The 18,082-nt window shown below is 39.1% G+C and overlaps 2 protein-coding genes across 3 annotated transcripts in view; one reads left to right on the plus strand and one right to left on the minus strand.

Moving 5' to 3' along the window:
- The first annotated feature begins 1,821 nt into the window (after window positions 1–1,821).
- Window positions 1,822–13,441, plus strand: SSB (Sjogren syndrome antigen B). The gene is made up of 12 exons (XM_008058441.1): window positions 1,822–1,982; window positions 3,685–3,759; window positions 7,131–7,234; window positions 7,323–7,497; window positions 8,130–8,237; window positions 8,327–8,427; window positions 9,889–9,960; window positions 10,283–10,325; window positions 11,274–11,414; window positions 12,292–12,478; window positions 12,613–12,744; window positions 13,045–13,441. The coding sequence occupies exons 2-12, from the start codon at window positions 3,694–3,696 to the stop codon at window positions 13,131–13,133; spliced, it is 1,218 nt and encodes a 405-aa protein (XP_008056632.1). The 5' UTR covers window positions 1,822–1,982; window positions 3,685–3,693; the 3' UTR covers window positions 13,134–13,441.
- The window catches only part of METTL5 (methyltransferase like 5), a 12,388-nt gene continuing 7,439 nt past the window's right edge, over window positions 13,134–18,082 (minus strand). The window contains exons 5-7 of one of the 2 annotated variants that reach the window (XM_008058439.2): window positions 15,488–15,539; window positions 13,660–13,709; window positions 13,134–13,237 (exon numbers count right to left, since the gene is read on the minus strand). In XM_008058439.2, coding sequence (XP_008056630.1) covers window positions 13,199–13,237; window positions 13,660–13,709; window positions 15,488–15,539 — 141 coding nt within the window. In that variant the 3' untranslated portion in view covers window positions 13,134–13,198. The remainder of the gene's footprint in view (window positions 13,238–13,659; window positions 13,710–15,487; window positions 15,540–18,082) is intronic. The other variant, XM_021712541.1, reaches the window with a different exon arrangement.

The raw sequence follows: 18,082 nt of genomic DNA on the forward strand, positions 1-18,082 counted from the left end.
CAATGAGCATCTCGTATCAGTATGAATTTCAGGTGCTTTTTATGTTAAGGGGAGGGAAGCAGAGGGTATTGGGATCAAGAGGTGACTGATGGCCACAGACATCTGGGTGCCAGCAAGAATCTGAGGAGGTTGGGAAGCTTCTTTATCTTTGGTCAGGTCACAATGTTTCTTTAAATCTTTAACAAAGCATAGAGTATATACACCCCTTTTCCCCAGAGTTAGTCTCAACAGCTGAATACTTGTTCCTATGTTATCTTTTCAGGGTTTCAATTATTCTAGCCTATGCACAAGCAAGGGCTGAGACCCTATAAACAAAAATGGAGTTAGTTACATTAGTTCTTTTTCTGTTTCACAACGAAGGGAAACCAGCCAGAACAGGTAAAGGAAGGTATATACATCATAGCCTATAATTTGTCCAATAACGACAAGGTTGCTTTGATCTAAAGCCAGGATTTATAGTGAGTACATGTTCTTACACTAAGGACATTAAATAAAGTAGAAATCAGGATGCATTCATGGGACTGGGATTACTCAGAAGTCCTGGCAGATTAATATCCATGAGTAAGTTACATTTGTTTAGGTGGCTCTGTCTGAGGCAGAGTATGGGTCTTCTTTCTATTCCCAGTGTCAAGCTCCATACCAGGACGGTGGAAGGTGTGTAATAAACAATTTGCTGAATGAATGAGTGGGAGTACCCTGACACTCATATGATTAGTTCTGTTAAATACTCTTTGACTTGATAAAAAAGAGAATTAAGGTTTTAGCTGTGTCTGGCATAAAGTAGGGACTAGATATTTCCTCAGTGGATAAAAGTGAATCTAATTAATTTGAATTTAAACTGCCTAAGCGTAACTCCATTAAATATAGTTGTTCTCATTGGTGTTGAGAAAAGAAAAGCGACTCAGAGCAATCTGAACTATGTGAGGTATGAAAAATTTATCAGGCCTTGAGAAACATGCATGGGACTTTCAGTTATGCCCCTGCCCCACCATGCCTGGGGGCAATTGTTATTGTGTCATTAATCATTTTATTCCTGACTAGCTGCTTCACCCATTATCTTCGCGTTCCTAGAATCTGTGATATAAAGAAAAATGTCTAGCCAATCTAGTAAATTCTTGGTAAACTTAGGGTTGTTCTTCATTTTTCCTTTGAAAACCCACTTAAAACTGCTGCTAATCAGAGAGAATATTCAGGGCAACTTGAATCTATGCTGCTGGGTTGCAGTCCTCAAACTTGAACAAACTCTGTACTTAAGAGTATATTAATTTTGCCTCCATTTTATTTGACAACATTGCATCACGTTTAATGCTCACAGCAACTGTATGAAGTAGGTGATATTTATCCTTGGCCTTATTTTTATATGTGAGAAACAGTTAAATAACTTGCCCAAGGTCACACTGTTTAATGGAAGGAAAACCCTCATTCGAAGCAGGTAATTTGATTCCAGAAACCCAGCTCTTAAACATTCTCCTGTATTGTTTTCTCAACTCTAAGATTCCATGAATCTTTTATGATTTTTTTTTTTTAGGGAACTACTACAACTCGATGTAGTTTATATACATATAAACAAAATGTTCTGAAAAAAAAAGGGCCATTTTTTCTGAATGGAGAGTGAGAGAAGGGCTGGGATACAGATGCTGTCCAGAAATAGTTAAAAATAAATATTTACCCTAACACAACTTGGCAGCCACCACCCCCATTCCCCCCACCCCCCAATCGCCCTGCGGTACTTTCCAACCCACTCTCCGCCGAGTAAGGGCGGGACTCGAGGGGCCGTGGGAGCCCTCAGCTACCGCGCATGCTCAGACGCGGCGTCGGGGGCCAGCTCGCCCGCGGCCCCGCCCACTCGGGCCGCAGGGGCTGCCGGGAAGGCCCCCATCTTCTTTGAGCGCTTTAGGCCACCCGGCGGCGCTGGGAAGTGGAGTCGTCGCTGTTGCCGTTCCTGAGCCTGTGGCGAGGCTCTGCGGGACCAGGACTTAAAGGTGAGCAACTGTCGGTGGCTGCTGAAAAGAAGACACAAAAGGGTCAGTTCTGCGCGTTGGCGACGGCGCGTTCCCGTTGCCTGTTGACTCACGCGGCGAGCGTCGCTCCTCGCTTTCCTCACGCTCGGGCCGAGCGCCGCGTGGGCCGCAGCCGGAGGCGGGCGCTGGGCGGGAGCGCTGGGGCCGCGGCTAGCCTGCCGCTCGGAGGAATGCGGGACCCTGGGATCCCCGCACGTGGCCGGGCCTCGGGCGAGCCGGTGGTTGCTTTGGGATGGGGCTCTTGGGGTAGAGGCCGCTCTCGTCCCCATTGCGTCCTGTCGGTTTCTTACCTCCGTTGTTTTTCAGTCTCGCCGAAGGCCGGTTTCTGGGAGTCTCTGTAAGTTTCTGGGGAGGCCTGCACCGGCTTCTGGGGAAGCCTGGAGGCTTCCGTGGAGCATGTGGGATTTCACTGGAGGCCAGAGAACTTGGGCCGCAGGTGTGCCCCCGGCGTCACTCTTGGGGTGTTTAGGGCCTCATTCACTCAGCATCAGGCTTCTGTGTGAAACGGGGAGGCGTGGGTAATATTTCACTTCTAGTTGTGCTTTCTAGAAAAGTATCTGATGAAACCAGGTTCCAAAATGGGATAGGCAAAGTATGTTTTGCAGGGTCGAAGTGGTTCTTTTATCTCGTGGTTTGCTTCATAAGGGGCCCTAGATCTCGGTAATAACTTAGGAGTGTAGGTTGTGATCGACAAACGGATGCATACGATGGAGTGAATTCTAGGTGGTTTAGTAGGGTAGTGGAATGTGCCCCACACAGGTCCCCAGTGGAAGCGCTTCCCTTGTATATCCAGGTTATTGAATAGAGTGTGCCAGGTGATGCCTCCAAGAAGTGTAGCTTCTTGGTGCGTAACCACGTCAACTGATGGCAGTATTCTTGATGCCAGTTAATACAACTTTTGTACGATAAGAATGACTAGGTGGTTTAGTAGAGCACTGGAAGTAGGAGTAATTTGAAATTAGGAGACTTGGCTTGTGATTTCTGGCAAACCAACATCACAGCTTTCTTTCTTCCCTGCATTGCTAATGTCAGGAATGTGAAACAGGACACTGGTTGTCCAGTGTATTAGTGAATAAGTAGAGATACCCCAACAGTTCAACGTTGTGTTAGTGTGTCCACACCTTAAATTTTCGTTTTCACATGTTCCTTAACATGAATGATCTAATTTAATCCCCACATCCGCAATGGTTGGGTTTTTTTCATCTTGAAGTTATATATATACCTGACTTGCTGATAAGTTTTTGATAAGTCTGCTGTGACTAATTTTAAAAGAGATGGACCCACACCAAGCAAATCGCCCAGAGAGCCAGATAGTATGTTGACAGGTAGTGATCTGTTTAAAACTGGAAATGGTTGGTAAGTGATTGGAATTTTTTTCCCTAATGCTAGCTTGACTGGCTGAATGAAGATAACCAGTTGCTTTGTTATAGAAGATGGGGGAGTGATTTACTGAAAGGGGGGCAGATTATTGGTAGCTTTTCATTTCTTCATCACTTATTCCAAAGTGTTGCTTTGTTGAGATTTGAGAATTGAATATAAAGCTGAACCTGTGAAATTACAAATTCTTGATGCTTAAGAAAATAATGGGATAATAATTTTTAAACATCCTCTTTCATCTTTTAAAAAAAAAAACCTCTTTATGCTAATTTGGAAAAATTTGCAGGTAGCCACAATGGCTGAAAATGGTGATAATGAAAAAATGGCTGCTCTGGAGGCCAAAATCTGTCATCAAATTGAGGTATGATGCTTATGTTATAAACTGTAAAAACAAGTTTCTTGAAAGAAATTGTAGGGCCTCAAAACAAATACAGAAGGAACATTTAATTTCAGTATATGGGCCTATTCAATATTTGGTTTATGTTTATTTGATTCTTAGAATTAACTGAACATACGCTACACACAGTTTTATATTGGTGGAGCTACACACATTTCAAAAGTTAGCAGTATAGGCATGACTCCGTGGCTCAGCCTGTAATCCCAGCACTTTGGGAGGCAGAGGCGAGTAGATTGCCTGAGCCCGCGTGTTTGAGACTAGCCCGGGCAACTTGGCAAGACCTCGTCTCTACAATAAATCAAAAATTAGCTGGGTGTGGTAGCATGTTCCTGTAGTTCTGGCTACTTGGAAGGCTGAGGCAGACGAATCGCTGGAGCCCAGCACGTCAACTTCGACGCTGGGGTGGCCATGAGGGTGTACTACACTCCAGCCTGGGTGACAGAGTGAGATTACAACTGAAAAAAACAAAAGTTAGCAGTATAAACTAGTGTTACCTATTCTTTTTTAAATTTTAGTTTCCTAGTCTGTAAACTGGGGATAATAGTACCCTCCTCAGCCGGGCACGGTGACTCACATCTGTAATCTCAACACTTTGGGAGCCTGAGGTGAGAGGATTGCCTGAGCCCACAGGTTCAAGACCAGACTGGGCAACATGACATGACCTCATCTCTACAATAAATCAAAAAATTAGTTGGGTACGGTGGCACACGCCTGTAGTTCCAGCTACTTGGAAGGCTGAGGTGGAAGGATCACCTGAGCCCAGCAGGTCAAGGCTGTGGTGGCTGTGTGCGTGCCACTGCACTCCAGCCTGGGTGACAGTGAGAGACTCCAACACACGCGCGTGCACGTGTACACACACACACACACACACACACACACACACACACACAGACACAATATCTATATAGTACCCTCCTCATAAGGTGGTTTTGACAATTAAATTAGTTAATATGTAATGTAAAACCCCTAGAAAAGTAATGATAATGTAATAAAATTATATAAAAATCCTTGGTAAAATACCTTCCCTGTTAAATAATAATATATTCTTAAAGAGTATAGTTTTTTCTGCCCAATTAGTTCTTCTAAGCTGTTATAGCTTTTACATAGTATTTATTTTCAAAGTCCTCTCAGCATTTTTTTCAAATGGCTGCTGGGGAAATTATCCCTAAATTTATGTTCTTGCTGAGAAACCCCTCAGATCATGTGGGTGGTTTTGTTTTCAACTCTTATTCACAACTTTTTTTTTTTTTTTTTGGTTTTTTTTTTCGAGTCGGAGTCTCACTCGGTTGCCCAGACTGGAGTGCAGTGGCCGCTCCCAGCCACCGCAGCCTCGACTTGCTGGGCTCCGGCGATCCTTCCGCCTCAGCCTTCTGAGTAGCTGGAATTACAGGCGCATGCTACCACGCCCGGCTGATTTTTTGATTTATTGTAGAGATGAGGTCTCGCTGCCCAGGCGGGTCTCAAACCAACGGGCTCAGGCAATCCACTTACCTCAGCATCCCAAAACTCGGGATTACAGGCTGAGCCACCGAGCCCAGCTACAACTCTTTTTTTAAAAGGTGTACCTCTCTGCATTTAAAATTTCCTGTGTTACCTTTTTTATGGTATTCTTTAGGATTGTGGAGAAAAATTACAAATTATTCATTTAGAATAATACAAAGATACACACACACACATACATATATATATAAAAGGTTATTTATGTCCCCTCCACAGTCTGCCACCTCTGAAGTGATCAAGGTTAAAAGCCTTTCACACTCTGCTTCATGAAGCTCACACTAATGTAATAATTTTTAATGGTCTTTATTTTTTAGAGAAGTTTTAGGTTTACAGCCAAATTGTGCAGAAGATAAAGAGATTTTCCATATATTTCCTGCCTCTACAAACGCATAGCCTTCTTCCCCTTTTATAAAAATTCCCCAGCACAGTGGTAAACATGTTAACTGATTTAAGATAAAATTCTTAGAAGGAGCTGTATTGGCTCAAGGATTATGCACGTATTTAAAATTTTTTGGTACTTATTGCCAATTTACATCTCCACACTCTTGATATTTCTCTTTGTTCAGGCCAGTACTAGGTGGTTTTGTTTTCAAATTTTAGCCAGTTTGTTTGGTGAAAGATGCTATTGTATTTCTTTAATTACTAATGAGGTTGGACTTTATAGTACATTTTTACTTTAGTACTCCTTAAAAAATGTCCTTTACCTATTTTTCTATTAGATTGTAGATTGTTTCCTTTTTTTTAATCCTTGTTTATAACAAATAACCAACTTCAGTGTTTGTCTTTTACTTTTTATGTACTTTTGGCATTCCAGATAGTCATACTTGGGTTTTTTCTTTGCTTTTATATCGAGATGAGTACCTTTATGCATAAGTTAGCTAAACATTAACTTATTTTTCATCTTTTGTTTGTTTTTAGTTTTTTTTTTTTTAAGAGACAGGGTCTTGTTCTGTTGCCCAGGCTGGGGCGCAGTGGTGCCCTCATAGCTCATTGCTAGAACTTTTAGGCTCAGCCTCCTGAGTAGCTGGGACTACAAGCATATGCTACTATACCTGGCTAATTCAAAAATTTTTTTTGTATCAATAGGGTCTTGCTAGTTGCCCAGGCTAGTCTTGAATTCCTGGCCTCAATTGATTCTCCCATCTTAGCCTCTCAGAATATTTTTTATCTCTTAAAAATTAGAGTGATTACCAGTTTACTCCAATTCTTAACCTGTTTATTTTATTCTTTCCACACTGATTTGAAACAAGAGAGCTTTTATATAATAGATATTTAAGTATATTCTTATTTGTATTAAGACTTTCTAGGCTACTGTCACATTTGTTACAACTGTTTCGGTAATCAACATTTTAATTTTATCTTTTTGCTGATTGGTATTATAAACATTATAATGTATTTAAGAAAAATGTTTATTGCCTCTAGAAAGTTACGACTTTTTTTTTTTCTTTTTGAGTTGGAGTCTCACTCTGTCGCCCAGACTGTAGTGCAGTGGCCGTTCCTGGCCACCGCAACCTCGACTGGCTGGGCTCCGGCAATTCTTCCGCCTAAGCCTTCCGAGTAGCCGGAATTACAGGTACGCGCTACCACGCCCGGCTAATTTTTTGATTTATTGTAGAGATGAGGTCTCACCTGCCCAGGTGGGTCTCGAACCCGCGGGCTCAGGCAGTCCACTCACCTCAGCCTCCCAAAAGCGCAGTATTACAGGCTGAGCCACTGAGCCCGACTAGTTATGACATTTATAAAGAATAGGACTTGGTAGTGTAAAGGTAATAAAATTTCAGGACTGGAGTCAATATTATACAATGCTTTGCATATATATTGTAAATATCTTACAGTATTATTTTGGAGACTTCAATTTGCCACGGGACAAATTTTTAAAGGAACAGATAAAACTGGATGAAGGCTGGGTACCTTTGGAGATAATGATAAAATTCAACAGGTAAAAACCTTATAAAAATAATCTTTAGATTTTCTGTTAACAGTGAGCACTACTACTAAGTCTTACAGTGTTTTTATATATGCTTCAGGTTAAACCGTCTAACAACAGACTTTAATGTAATTGTGGAAGCATTGAGCAAATCTAAGGCAGAACTCATGGAAATCAGTGAAGATAAAACTAAAATCAGACGGTCTCCAAGCAAACCCCTTCCTGAAGTGACAGATGAGTATAAAAATGATGTCAAAAACAGATCTGTTTATATTGTAAGTGGGTGTTTAGTGCATTTAATATTGTGCATTTATTTTGAAATTATACTATATAAGAATAAGGGTTTTACCAGTTATTGTAGGTCCTTTGGCAGTGTTCTTAACCTCTCTAAACTTTATCTTCATAAAGTGGATATTTTTTACCTTATAGGACCGTTGTGAGAATTAAGTTAAAAAACCCGTACACCATTGTATGAAATCTTTGACACGTTGTAAGCACCCAGGACGTATCAGCTGTTCTTACTTATCAACAGTTAAACATAATAGCAATTTTCTTTAGCATATTAATTTTTAAAGTTTTTTATTATGGAAAATTTCAGACATATAGAAGTAGATTGAATAGTATAATGTACCATCACCACCCAGCTTCAGTAGTTATTAGCACAGTACCTAAATAATCTTGTTTTATTTCTCTCTTAACTGAATTATTTTGGTGGAAATACCAGATGAATAACTCATATTGCACTGGAGAATGGTGGCTTTTAAACAGGGCTGTTACGTGATTAACAGAAAGAGAAATATAGATAGATATATCTTGGCTTCATTTCAAGACAAAAAGAATCAGAAATTGTTTACCTGGTAAGTTATTATTTGTACATTATTTGTACATTTCTTCCTGTTCTTCACAGAAAGGCTTCCCAACTGATGCAACTCTTGATGACATAAAAGAATGGTTAGAAGATAAAGGTCAAGTACTAAATATTCAGATGAGAAGAACATTGCATAAAGCATTTAAGGTATGATTGTATGATAATAACAGACTTTTTCTAGTTTTAAAATACATGGGACATAACTTAAAAAAAAAACTTTATCTCCTTTTGTGTAGGGATCAATATTTGCTGTGTTTGATAGCATTGAATCTGCTAAGAAGTTTGTAGAGACCCCTGGCCAGAAGTATAAAGACACGGACTTGCTAATACTTTTCAAGTAAGGCTTTTTGCTGATATTTCTTCTGACTACTTAGTGATATGGAATTAATATACTGGGGTAAGGAGCGTGGAGTAGCATCCTCTATAGGGCCAGTCTTTTTAGTATCCTTAGACATTTTGAGAAATGCTTGAAATTTGTTCAGTGAGACCTGTACAAGTCCTTTGAGATTAAAAAAGTCTTCATTGGTACCTTTTTGCTATTAGCAATTAATTTAGGAGATTAAGTCTTATTCTGCATTTAAAACTTAAAATCAGGCTTAGCATGGTGGCTTAATATCTATAATTCCAGCACATTGGGAGGCAGAGGCAAGGATTGCCTGAGCCCAGGAGTTAGAGACCAGCCTGGACAACTTGGCGAGACCTCGTCTATATAGTAAATTAGAAAATGAGGCCGGGCTCGGTGGCGCAGCCTGTAATCCCGTGCTTTGGGAGGCCGAGGTGAGTGAATTGCCTGAGCCCATGGGTTTGAGACCCGCCTGGGCAACTTGGCGAGACCTCATCTCTACAATAAATCAAAAATTAGCCAGGTGTGGTAGTGCGCGCCTATAGTTCCAGCTACTTGGAAGGCTGAGGCGGAAGGATCGCCGGACCCCAGCGGATCAAGGCTGTGGTAAACCATGATCATGCCACTGCACTCCAGCTGGGTGATAGAGTGAGACTCCGACTTAAAAAAACAACTTAGAATCAGATTGTATACTATAAAATTTGGGCTTTTTTGTGTGGTTGAAGAAGAAATCACTGTGCAGTTTTCATCTGTTCTTATTTTCCATTGTCTATGTATGCCTATATTTTTATACAGTGCAAAGGATTAAGATTTGAATCACATTCTTTTGTGTATCTAAAAATGTGGACAAACCAGAGCATTTTATTATAAAAGTTAGTTATAGGGCCTTAGTTCCTACTTTTGCATTATAGTCTTCTAAATGGTATGTACTAAACCTGATTGAGTTAAAGTTGCACTATGATAATTCATACCGTCAGTGTTAAATCCTCAAAAAATGTTTTAACATGATTTTCATAATTGTCATTTTCTTTGGGGATTTAAGAATTTTTTCCTTTTATGAAATTAACTATAGAAAACTATGAAATGTTAGTGTTTGTGTGACTTGTATACTTTTTTCTATATATAAGTGATAAATGAAAATCAACATAACTGCTAATGAATATGGAGATTCTTTTGGAGGTCATGCAAATAAATGGTCTGAAATTAGTGGTGGTGATTGTACAATTCTGAATATACTAAAAACCTTCAAAGTAGACAGTAAGAGGATGAATTTCATGACACATGAATTTTCTCTTAGTAAAGCTGTTATTTAAAAAACAAAAGAGTAACATTTTAAATTTTTAGGTGATTATGTTGATAATAAATGTAACATTTTTTGCTATGCCCTGTCTTAAGTCACAGTTTGCAGTTTTATCTTTCCTCATGAACTTAGCCTCTGTATTGTGTGTCCTTTAGGGAAGATTACTTTGCAAAAAAAAATGAAGAAAGAAAACAAAATAAAGTAGAAGCTAAATTAAGAGCTAAACAGTAAGTACGTTGAACTAATCGTGACATAATTTGAATTCCTCAAAGCTTATACAAAGGTAGAGTTAGTGGTTCTGGGGAGAACTCTGAAATGAGGGGTAATAAGACTTTCTTTTTGCTAGTGAAACATTGAGATCTTGAGCTTCAGCTGCCTTGACAGTCCGGGGGCCACACTATTTGTAATCTAGTATTGGATGATCAGAAAACCTAAGGACTGCTGGTTTTGGTTATTAAGTAGTTTAGTCATCATGATCAAGGTTATGTTTATTAGGATTTAATTTTCTTATATTAAATGGAAACGTCATTATAACATTTTTATTTGTAGAGAGCAAGAAGAAAAACAAAAGTTAGAAGAAGATGCTGAAATGGCAAGTATATAACTACTTGTATCTAATACATCTATAATTCAAGGTTATAAGAATAACTTCTAAGACTGAGGACAAAGAAAATATATATAATTGTCATTGTACTAAAATAACATATAAATAACATCTAAAATTATTTTCCAATCTAGTTTAATAACCAGATTTATATAGTTTATAGCTAATTAAATATCACTTATAGAAAAGATGAAGTTAAAAATCAGAAGCTGGCCAGGCTCGGTGACTCAGCGGTTCAAGACCAGCCTGGGCAACTTGGCGAGACCTCGTCTCTACAATAAGTCAAAAATTAGCTGGGTGTGGTAGCGCGTGTCTGTAGTTCCAGCTGCTTGGTAGGCTGAGGCGGAAGGATCGGCTGAGGTGGAAAGATTGCTGGAGCTCAGCAGGTCAATACTGGGGTGGCCTTGAGTGGGCCACTGCACTCTTACCTGGGCGACAAAGTGAGACTCTAACTCAAAAAAAAAAAAGTCAGAAACCACTATAGAATAAAGGATGACAAAAGAAAACACTGTTAAACTACTTTAAAATAGCATTTTGGAGCCGGGCTCGGTGGCTCAGCCTGTAATCCCGCGCCTTTGGGAGGCTGAGGTGAGTGAATTGCCTGAGCCCGCGGATTTGAGACCCGCCTGGGCAGTGAGACTTCATCTCTACAATAAATCAAAAAATCAGCTGGGCGTTGTAGCGCATGCCTGTAATTCCAGCTACTCGGAAGGCTGAGGCAGAAGTGTTGCCGGAGCCCAGCAGGTCGAGGCTGTGGTGGCCGGGAGCGGCCACTGCACTCCAGTCTGGGCAACAGAGTGAGACTCCAACTCAAAAAAAAAAAAAAATAGCATTTTGGTTTCTAATTTTTTCATTGTATTAGGTATAAAATGTGAGCCATTTCTGCTTTGTGGTTGCTTTTAAGAAACTTTTTGATTGCCTTGTATATTTTTACAGAAATCTCTAGAAGAAAAGATTGGATGCTTGCTGAAATTTTCGGGTGACTTAGATGATCAGACTTGTAGAGAAGATTTGCACATCCTTTTCTCAAATCATGGTGAAATAAAATGGATAGACTTTGTCAGAGGAGCAAAAGAGGTTTGGAAACATTTGTATCCTTTTAGCAATCAGTTAAAAAATCTGTAGAAACGTCTTTCAGAAGATAAGCGAGACCTCCATCTCTACAATAAATCAAAAATCAGCCGGGTGTGGTAGCGCACGCCTGTAATTCCGGCTACTCGGAAGGCTGAGGTGGAAGGATCGCCAGAGCCCAGTGGGTCGAGGCTGTGGTGCCTGGGAGAGGCTGTGGTGGCCAGGAGCGGCCACTGCACTCCAGTCTGGGCGACGGAGTGAAACTCCAACTCAAAAAAAAAAAAGTAGTTAGAAAGCAATTTTTACCGGGCGCAGTGGCTCAAGCTGGTAATTCCAGCACTTAGGAGGCCAAGATGAGAAGATTGCCTGAGTCCAGGGGTTCAAGACCAGCCTGGGCAACTTAGTGAGACCTCATCTCTACAGTAAATCATAAAATTAGCCAGACATGGTAGTGCACTCCTGTAGTTCCAGCTACTTGGAAGGCTGAGGTGAACTTGCTTGAGCCCAGCAGATTGAGGCTGCGGTGGCTGTGAATGTGCCACTACACTCCAGTCTTGGCGACAGAGTGAGACTCCCAAATCAGAAAAAGCAAGCAAGCATTTTTTGATTGTGTCTATTAAAATAGTCTCTACTTGATCTTCTACTTTGTTATTCCTTCCCCTAGATGCGATGTCTGTTCTTATTTTCTGAATTATATTCTATGATTTTATTTGTTTGGTTTGTTTGGTGATTGCAGTTTTACTTTGTGGCATTCTTTTTCTAAAGTTCAGTTAAATTCATTCATACTGGTAATGGCATCGATTTACAGGCTGAGAAAAATTACTATGAAGAAGTTAGTTGTGGGACTGAGAAACTAAGGTGGCTTCTATTTCTTGTCACATAGGGGATAATTCTATTTAAAGAAAAAGCCAAGGATGCATTGAGTAAAGCCAAAGATGCAAATGATGGTAACCTACAATTACGGAACAAAGAAGTGACTTGGGAAGTACTAGAAGGAGAGGTGGAAAAAGAAGCATTGAAAAAAATCATAGAAGACCAACAAGAATCCCTGAACAAATGGAAGTCAAAAGGTCATTTATTCCAATTTTTCTTTAACAGTTTGGTTATTTGAACTCATTTACTTGAGTAAAAATTTTAATCAGTGCTCAAAAACATCAACAAGTTACTTAAAATATTTATAAAGTGCTCAATTTTGTATTTACAGGTCGCAGATTTAAAGGAAAGGGAAAGGGTAATAAAGCTGCCCAGCCTGGGTCTGCTAAAGGAAAAGTACAGTTTCAGGGCAAGAAAACTAAATTTGATAGTGATGATGAACGTGATGAAAATGGTGCGATGGGTAAGTTTTTCTTAGTCCTTTGGTGGTTTCATGAGACGTTATCTGCCATAGAGAACAGGGGTTGTGTTTTTCAACTTCTGTTATGCGCCATTCTTGGATGATTATGATGCACTTTGGTTTTGCTGTTTGACAAGTTGGAGACAGAATATTTGGGAAGGGAAGTTTAGAAGTCACATGGCCTTTTCTCATTGTGCCAAGGAGGTTGTTGCTGTTCTAAAATAATTAATAATTATGCTCAGTATTGAAATAGAGCAGTGCTTACACTGATTTTTAACAAAAACTAATTCTGTTATTGTGTAGGATCAGTGAAAAGGGCAAGAGAAGAAATAGATAAAGAAGAACCTACATCAAAACAACGGAAAACAGAAAATGGTGACCGAGACCAGTAGTTTAGCAAACACTTTTTTTAATTAATTTTCATTAGGTTTTAAGCTGCTTTTGTTTTTGGAGGCCTTTAAAATGAAAACCGAATTAGGTCCACTTCAATGTCCACCTGTAAGAAAGGAAAAGATTTTTTTGTTGTTTAACTTGTCTTTTTTTTGTTATCCAAATGATTTTTTGGAATGTATAGTTCTGTTTGTGTTATTTCAAAGGATTCAAATATCAAAAGGAAGAATCTTCCACTAAATTGCCTTTGTAATATGAAAATGCATTAGTATAAACTAATAAAATATATACTATATAAAAAAAGCAAAAATTTGTCTTATTTTTTCCTTTTTGTATCCAAAACATTTGTAAAGAACTTAAAAGTAGAACACTGGCTGTTGATTATGGGGCTCTTCCCACAGTTAATTTATCCTGTCTCCTAGGCTGGTTTTCTGTATTTACCCAGGCAACTTGATGACATTAGAAACAGTTATTTATTCCAAAACTTTTCAATACTGAATGTAGATAGACCAGAATCAAGAGACTTACTGATTTCTTTTTATGAAAGTTGTATGATGCTGGCAGGTCATATCGAAGCTCTGTAAAACAAAAGCCACCTAAGCTTAAAAATAACATTTCCAAATATTCACCACTCTTGCCTAACAACAACTAAGAAAAGTATTAAATGCTGGTAAGCTGAACATTTAAGACCTGTCACTTTAATTTATCCAGGTACTGCCTTGATAAATTCCCATAATTGGCTGTGGCAAACCGAGGTTGGCGTTTCTGCTATTATGGCCATTTACACAAAGATTTGAGGTTATATTGAAAAGTTTAGAAGGATAACAAGTAGACAAAAAAGTAAATCCTATGAAAATGATAGCACCTTTCTATCCTTAACCTAATACTCTACAGCTAATTTACTCTCATAATAACCATGCTTATTTCAAAATTTTCTTACCTATATTTTAGTAATGGTAGAAAGTAGCTATTTTGCCACTAAGCTCTCAAATGAAAACCAATTTTTCATACTCTTTCCCTCTAAAAAATAATATAGCTTCTCCAGACTCTTACTACTGTCTGTTTTAGAGGGATGACAATGAGTCTGCCTAGCCTTCATATTTTACAACATAAATTCTAACCCAGTATGTAGGTCAGAACTCTCAAATTTTAATGTGCAATCAAGTCACCTGAAGATTTTGTTGTAAAGCATATTTTCATTCAGTAGGTCTGGGTGGAGCTGGAAATTCTGTATTTCTAACAAGTTCTCAGGGATGTCAATGCTGATGGTCTGAGGACCACATTTGGAGTAGCAAGGCTCTGGTATAGCCTGGGACTGTTCTATGGTGTTACATATTGCATGTTGAAATACCTAATCCAGTATTGAATAGGAAGACCAACAGTTTTAAAATATATTACTGCTTATTATGAACAGTAATATATCTAGTGTGTTTAATACCACAGTGCCAATTCATGGATAGCTTATTGTGCGAAAAGACATGTTCTTATTGCACTCTTATTTCAGACCTTTGAAAATTATTTGGGCTACAGTTTAGCTTCTAGTTATATGCTCTTCCTGTTTTGATGTTTATGAATATTACCCAATTTAGTAATAAAAATGTATCAAACATGGTTTACTTTTAGTATGGATGTTTATAGTCTTATCTTCCACCATAAAGAAAAAGGTCGCCGGGCTCGGTGACTCAGCCTGTAATCCCGCGCTTTGGGAGGCTGAGGTGAGTGGATTGCCTGAGCCCGCGGGTTCGAGACCCACCTGGGCAACTTGGCGAGACCTCATCTCTACAATAAATCAAAAATTAGCCAGGGTGGTAGCACGCGCCTGTAGTTCCAGCTACTTGGAAGGCTGAGGTGGAAGGATCGCCAGAGCACAGCAGTTTGAGGCTGCAGTGGCCGGGAGCAGCCACTGCACTCCAGTCTGGGTGACAGAGTGAGACTCCAACTCAAAAAAGTATTAAAAAAAAAAAAAAGGAAAGTCAATGGTATTTGACTCCAAGGCAATTAGCAAATTGAAATAGAAAGGTTATCTAGGAATAACCTGGTGGTATTTTCCATGAGTGGATTTCAACCAAGCTCTGACCAACTCCAGGCCCATGTTTTTAGTCATCGTGATGCTATATAGTGTTCTATGAGTCTGGAGTGACCAAATACCTGAGTGCTATAGACATTTTCAGTAAAATGCATAAACCGGAAACAATCTCAGGCAAACTGATAAATAATCTGCCTTTACTCCGTTTCCAATCTGTTACCAACTATGCACATTGTACCACAGAAAAACATTTTCTCAACATCTGTATAAAAATTTTGGTTGGGATAATGCATATCCCTTAATAGACATTAAGGTTGAGATTTGTCTTACCTGCAATAATATCTATCTTGATTTTCCATTCTGCAGCTTTCTTTTGAACATGCTGAACATAAATCACATGTTTATGAGCTGATTTTTAAAAATTTTAAATCACTTTTAAAATTGCTTTTCACTAATACTTGAGATTAAGTTTTCAAACGTAAAATTTCATTAGAAATGAGACCCTTATAAAAATTTCAACTGGAAAGATAGTATTTTGAAAATAAATCAAGCTATTTCCATATATTTAACAATTGAGCCAAATTACACAATTAAATCCAAGTGATTCAAAACTACTCAAGTGACACATAATGACATTTTGGTCAAGAATGGACCACATGTTAATTATAGTGGTCTCATAAGATTATAATGGAGTTGAAAAATTCCTATCACCTAGTGATGTAGTTGTCTTGGCATTATAGCAGAATGCATAACCTTTTTGATGTTCAGATAAACAACACTATTACAATTGTCTGGTATTCAGTACAGTAACATGCTGTACAGGTTTGTAGCCTAGTATCAATAGGCTATACCATATAGTCTAGGTGGTACATTCTGTTTGCATAATGATGAAATTGACAAGTGATGCATTTCTCAGGACATTTTCCTGTCATTAGGGATGCATGACTTTCAGAAATCCATCAAAGTGCATAATGTACTCATGGTTTCTATAGCATTATTTCATTAGTATACACAGCTATCCTGGAAACCAGTTAGCAGAGATGTATGTACATGGGCAATTCAGTGGCAATATGGTAATGGTAGTTAAGAACATCGAGACCCGCCTGGGCAGCGAGACCTCATCTCTACAATAAAAAATCAAAAAATCAGCCGGGGGTGGTAGTGCATGCCTGTAATTCCAGCTACTTGGAAGGCTGAGGCGGAAGGATCGCCGGAGCCCAGCAGGTCGAGGCTGAGGTGGCCGGGAGGGGCCACTGCACTCCAGTCTGGGCGACAGAATGAGACTCCAACTCAAAAAAAAACACAAAAAAAACATGTGTCTCAAACCAGATTGCTTGCATTTGAACTACAGATCTACCACTTAATACTAGCAATGTAATCCTGAAAAAATTACTTATTCTCTGCCCCACTTTCCTCATCTGTTAAATGAGGGTAAAGATTGTGGACTGTGCAGTATTTTGAAGTGTGCTGGCATAGACAGCACCAAATATGTTAGCTTTTGATTGGTCTACAATTCTTGAACCAGTTTATAAAGAATTATCAATTTGTAGTTAGTAATTTATTTAAAATTTCCTTATGAATTAGAAAATTATAATATACAACATTCCCACAGCAATAGAAATTTTTAAAAAGCTGACCAAAATAAGTTATGCATGTATAATCTGGAAATGCTACAGTAAGAGACATCAATATATCAATATACTAACCTTGTATTATAAGCATTTGTCCATGTTGGTAGACTTCATAAGGATACTTATTAATTGGTACCAAATTGACTGATAAAATACTTTAATGTTCCCTGACAGTTTAGTTTTAAATATCTTCCAATATTATACATAATACTGACATTAATATGTTTGTGCTAGTAGTTTTTTTCCTGAATTTAATAAATCCCAGTTCTGGCCATAGTTTTCTTCTACTTTAAGATCTAAAATTTCGGTATAAGGATACAGACTTTAATGCAAACAGTATTATAATTTAATGAAATCATGATCCTTGGTAAGTTTGTGAGAAATAAGTTAGGACTTTCTTACTTACCTGAGTCTTAAGGTTAATTAAAGGTCTTAGTTATTAGATTGTGCAATGAGACTGGTTGGTTCTGGCAGAGATGTAAAAGAATGAATGAACAGGTGAGCTTGGGATAAACACCTGAAAGAATAGTACCAAGCTTAGCCACTTTGGTACTTTGTTTAACCATGAGCCAAGAACTAAATTCTCGCATGCCCAATTAGGTAAGATAAGGCAACAGCTTCAAGAGTCACATGGTTTGTTAGCATAATGTACTATATGCATGCATCTATACTATGGATAGAGGGTCAAGCACTTTTAAAAAACAAAGGTCTATAGTTAAGGGGCCTGGGGTAAGATGTAGTAATAATGCTACTAATTAAAACAAGCAAAATTATCACAAGTTTACAACAGTTGTATCTACAGCATAAAAGAGGGATTACCTTAACATTAGAAGGAAATTCATTCTTCATCATACCTCCTATTCCTAGCATGCACAGTACACACCATGAGTTGGAGTCTCTCCGTCGCCCAGGCTGGAGTGCAGTGGCACTCTAGCGGCCACCGCAGCCTTGAGCTGCTAGGCTCAGGCGATCCTTCCACCTCAGCCTTTCAAGTAGCTGGAACTACAGGCGCAGGCTACTACACTGGACTCTTTTTTTTTTTTTGAGTTGGAGTCTCACTCTGACGCCCAGGCTGGAGTGCAGTAGCATGATCATGGCTACCCTAGCCTCGACCTACTGGACTTGGGCGATCCTTCCACCTAAACCTTCCAAGTGGCCGGAACTACAGGTGCGCTACCACGCCCGGCTAATTTTTTGATATACTGTAGAGATGAGGTCTTGCCAAGTTGCCCAGGCTGATCTTGAACCCATGGGCTCAAGCAATCCTCTCGCCTTGTTCTCCCAAAGTGCTGCA

This window comes from Carlito syrichta, unplaced genomic scaffold (genome assembly GCF_000164805.1).
Source record: "Carlito syrichta isolate Samal-C Ts95f unplaced genomic scaffold, Tarsius_syrichta-2.0.1 Scaffold303340, whole genome shotgun sequence".
Taxonomy (NCBI): domain Eukaryota; kingdom Metazoa; phylum Chordata; class Mammalia; order Primates; family Tarsiidae; genus Carlito; species Carlito syrichta.

Excerpts from the sequence above, each read along its gene's own strand:
- SSB (XM_008058441.1), top strand. The coding sequence starts at position 3,694 with ATGGCTGAAAATGGTGATAATGAAAAAATGGCTGCTCTGGAGGCCAAA. Across the intron at positions 3,760-7,130 it reads AAATCTGTCATCAAATTGAG|TATTATTTTGGAGACTTCAA; the intron begins GTATGATGCTTA and ends AATATCTTACAG. Across the intron at positions 8,428-9,888 it reads GACTTGCTAATACTTTTCAA|GGAAGATTACTTTGCAAAAA; the intron begins GTAAGGCTTTTT and ends TGTGTCCTTTAG.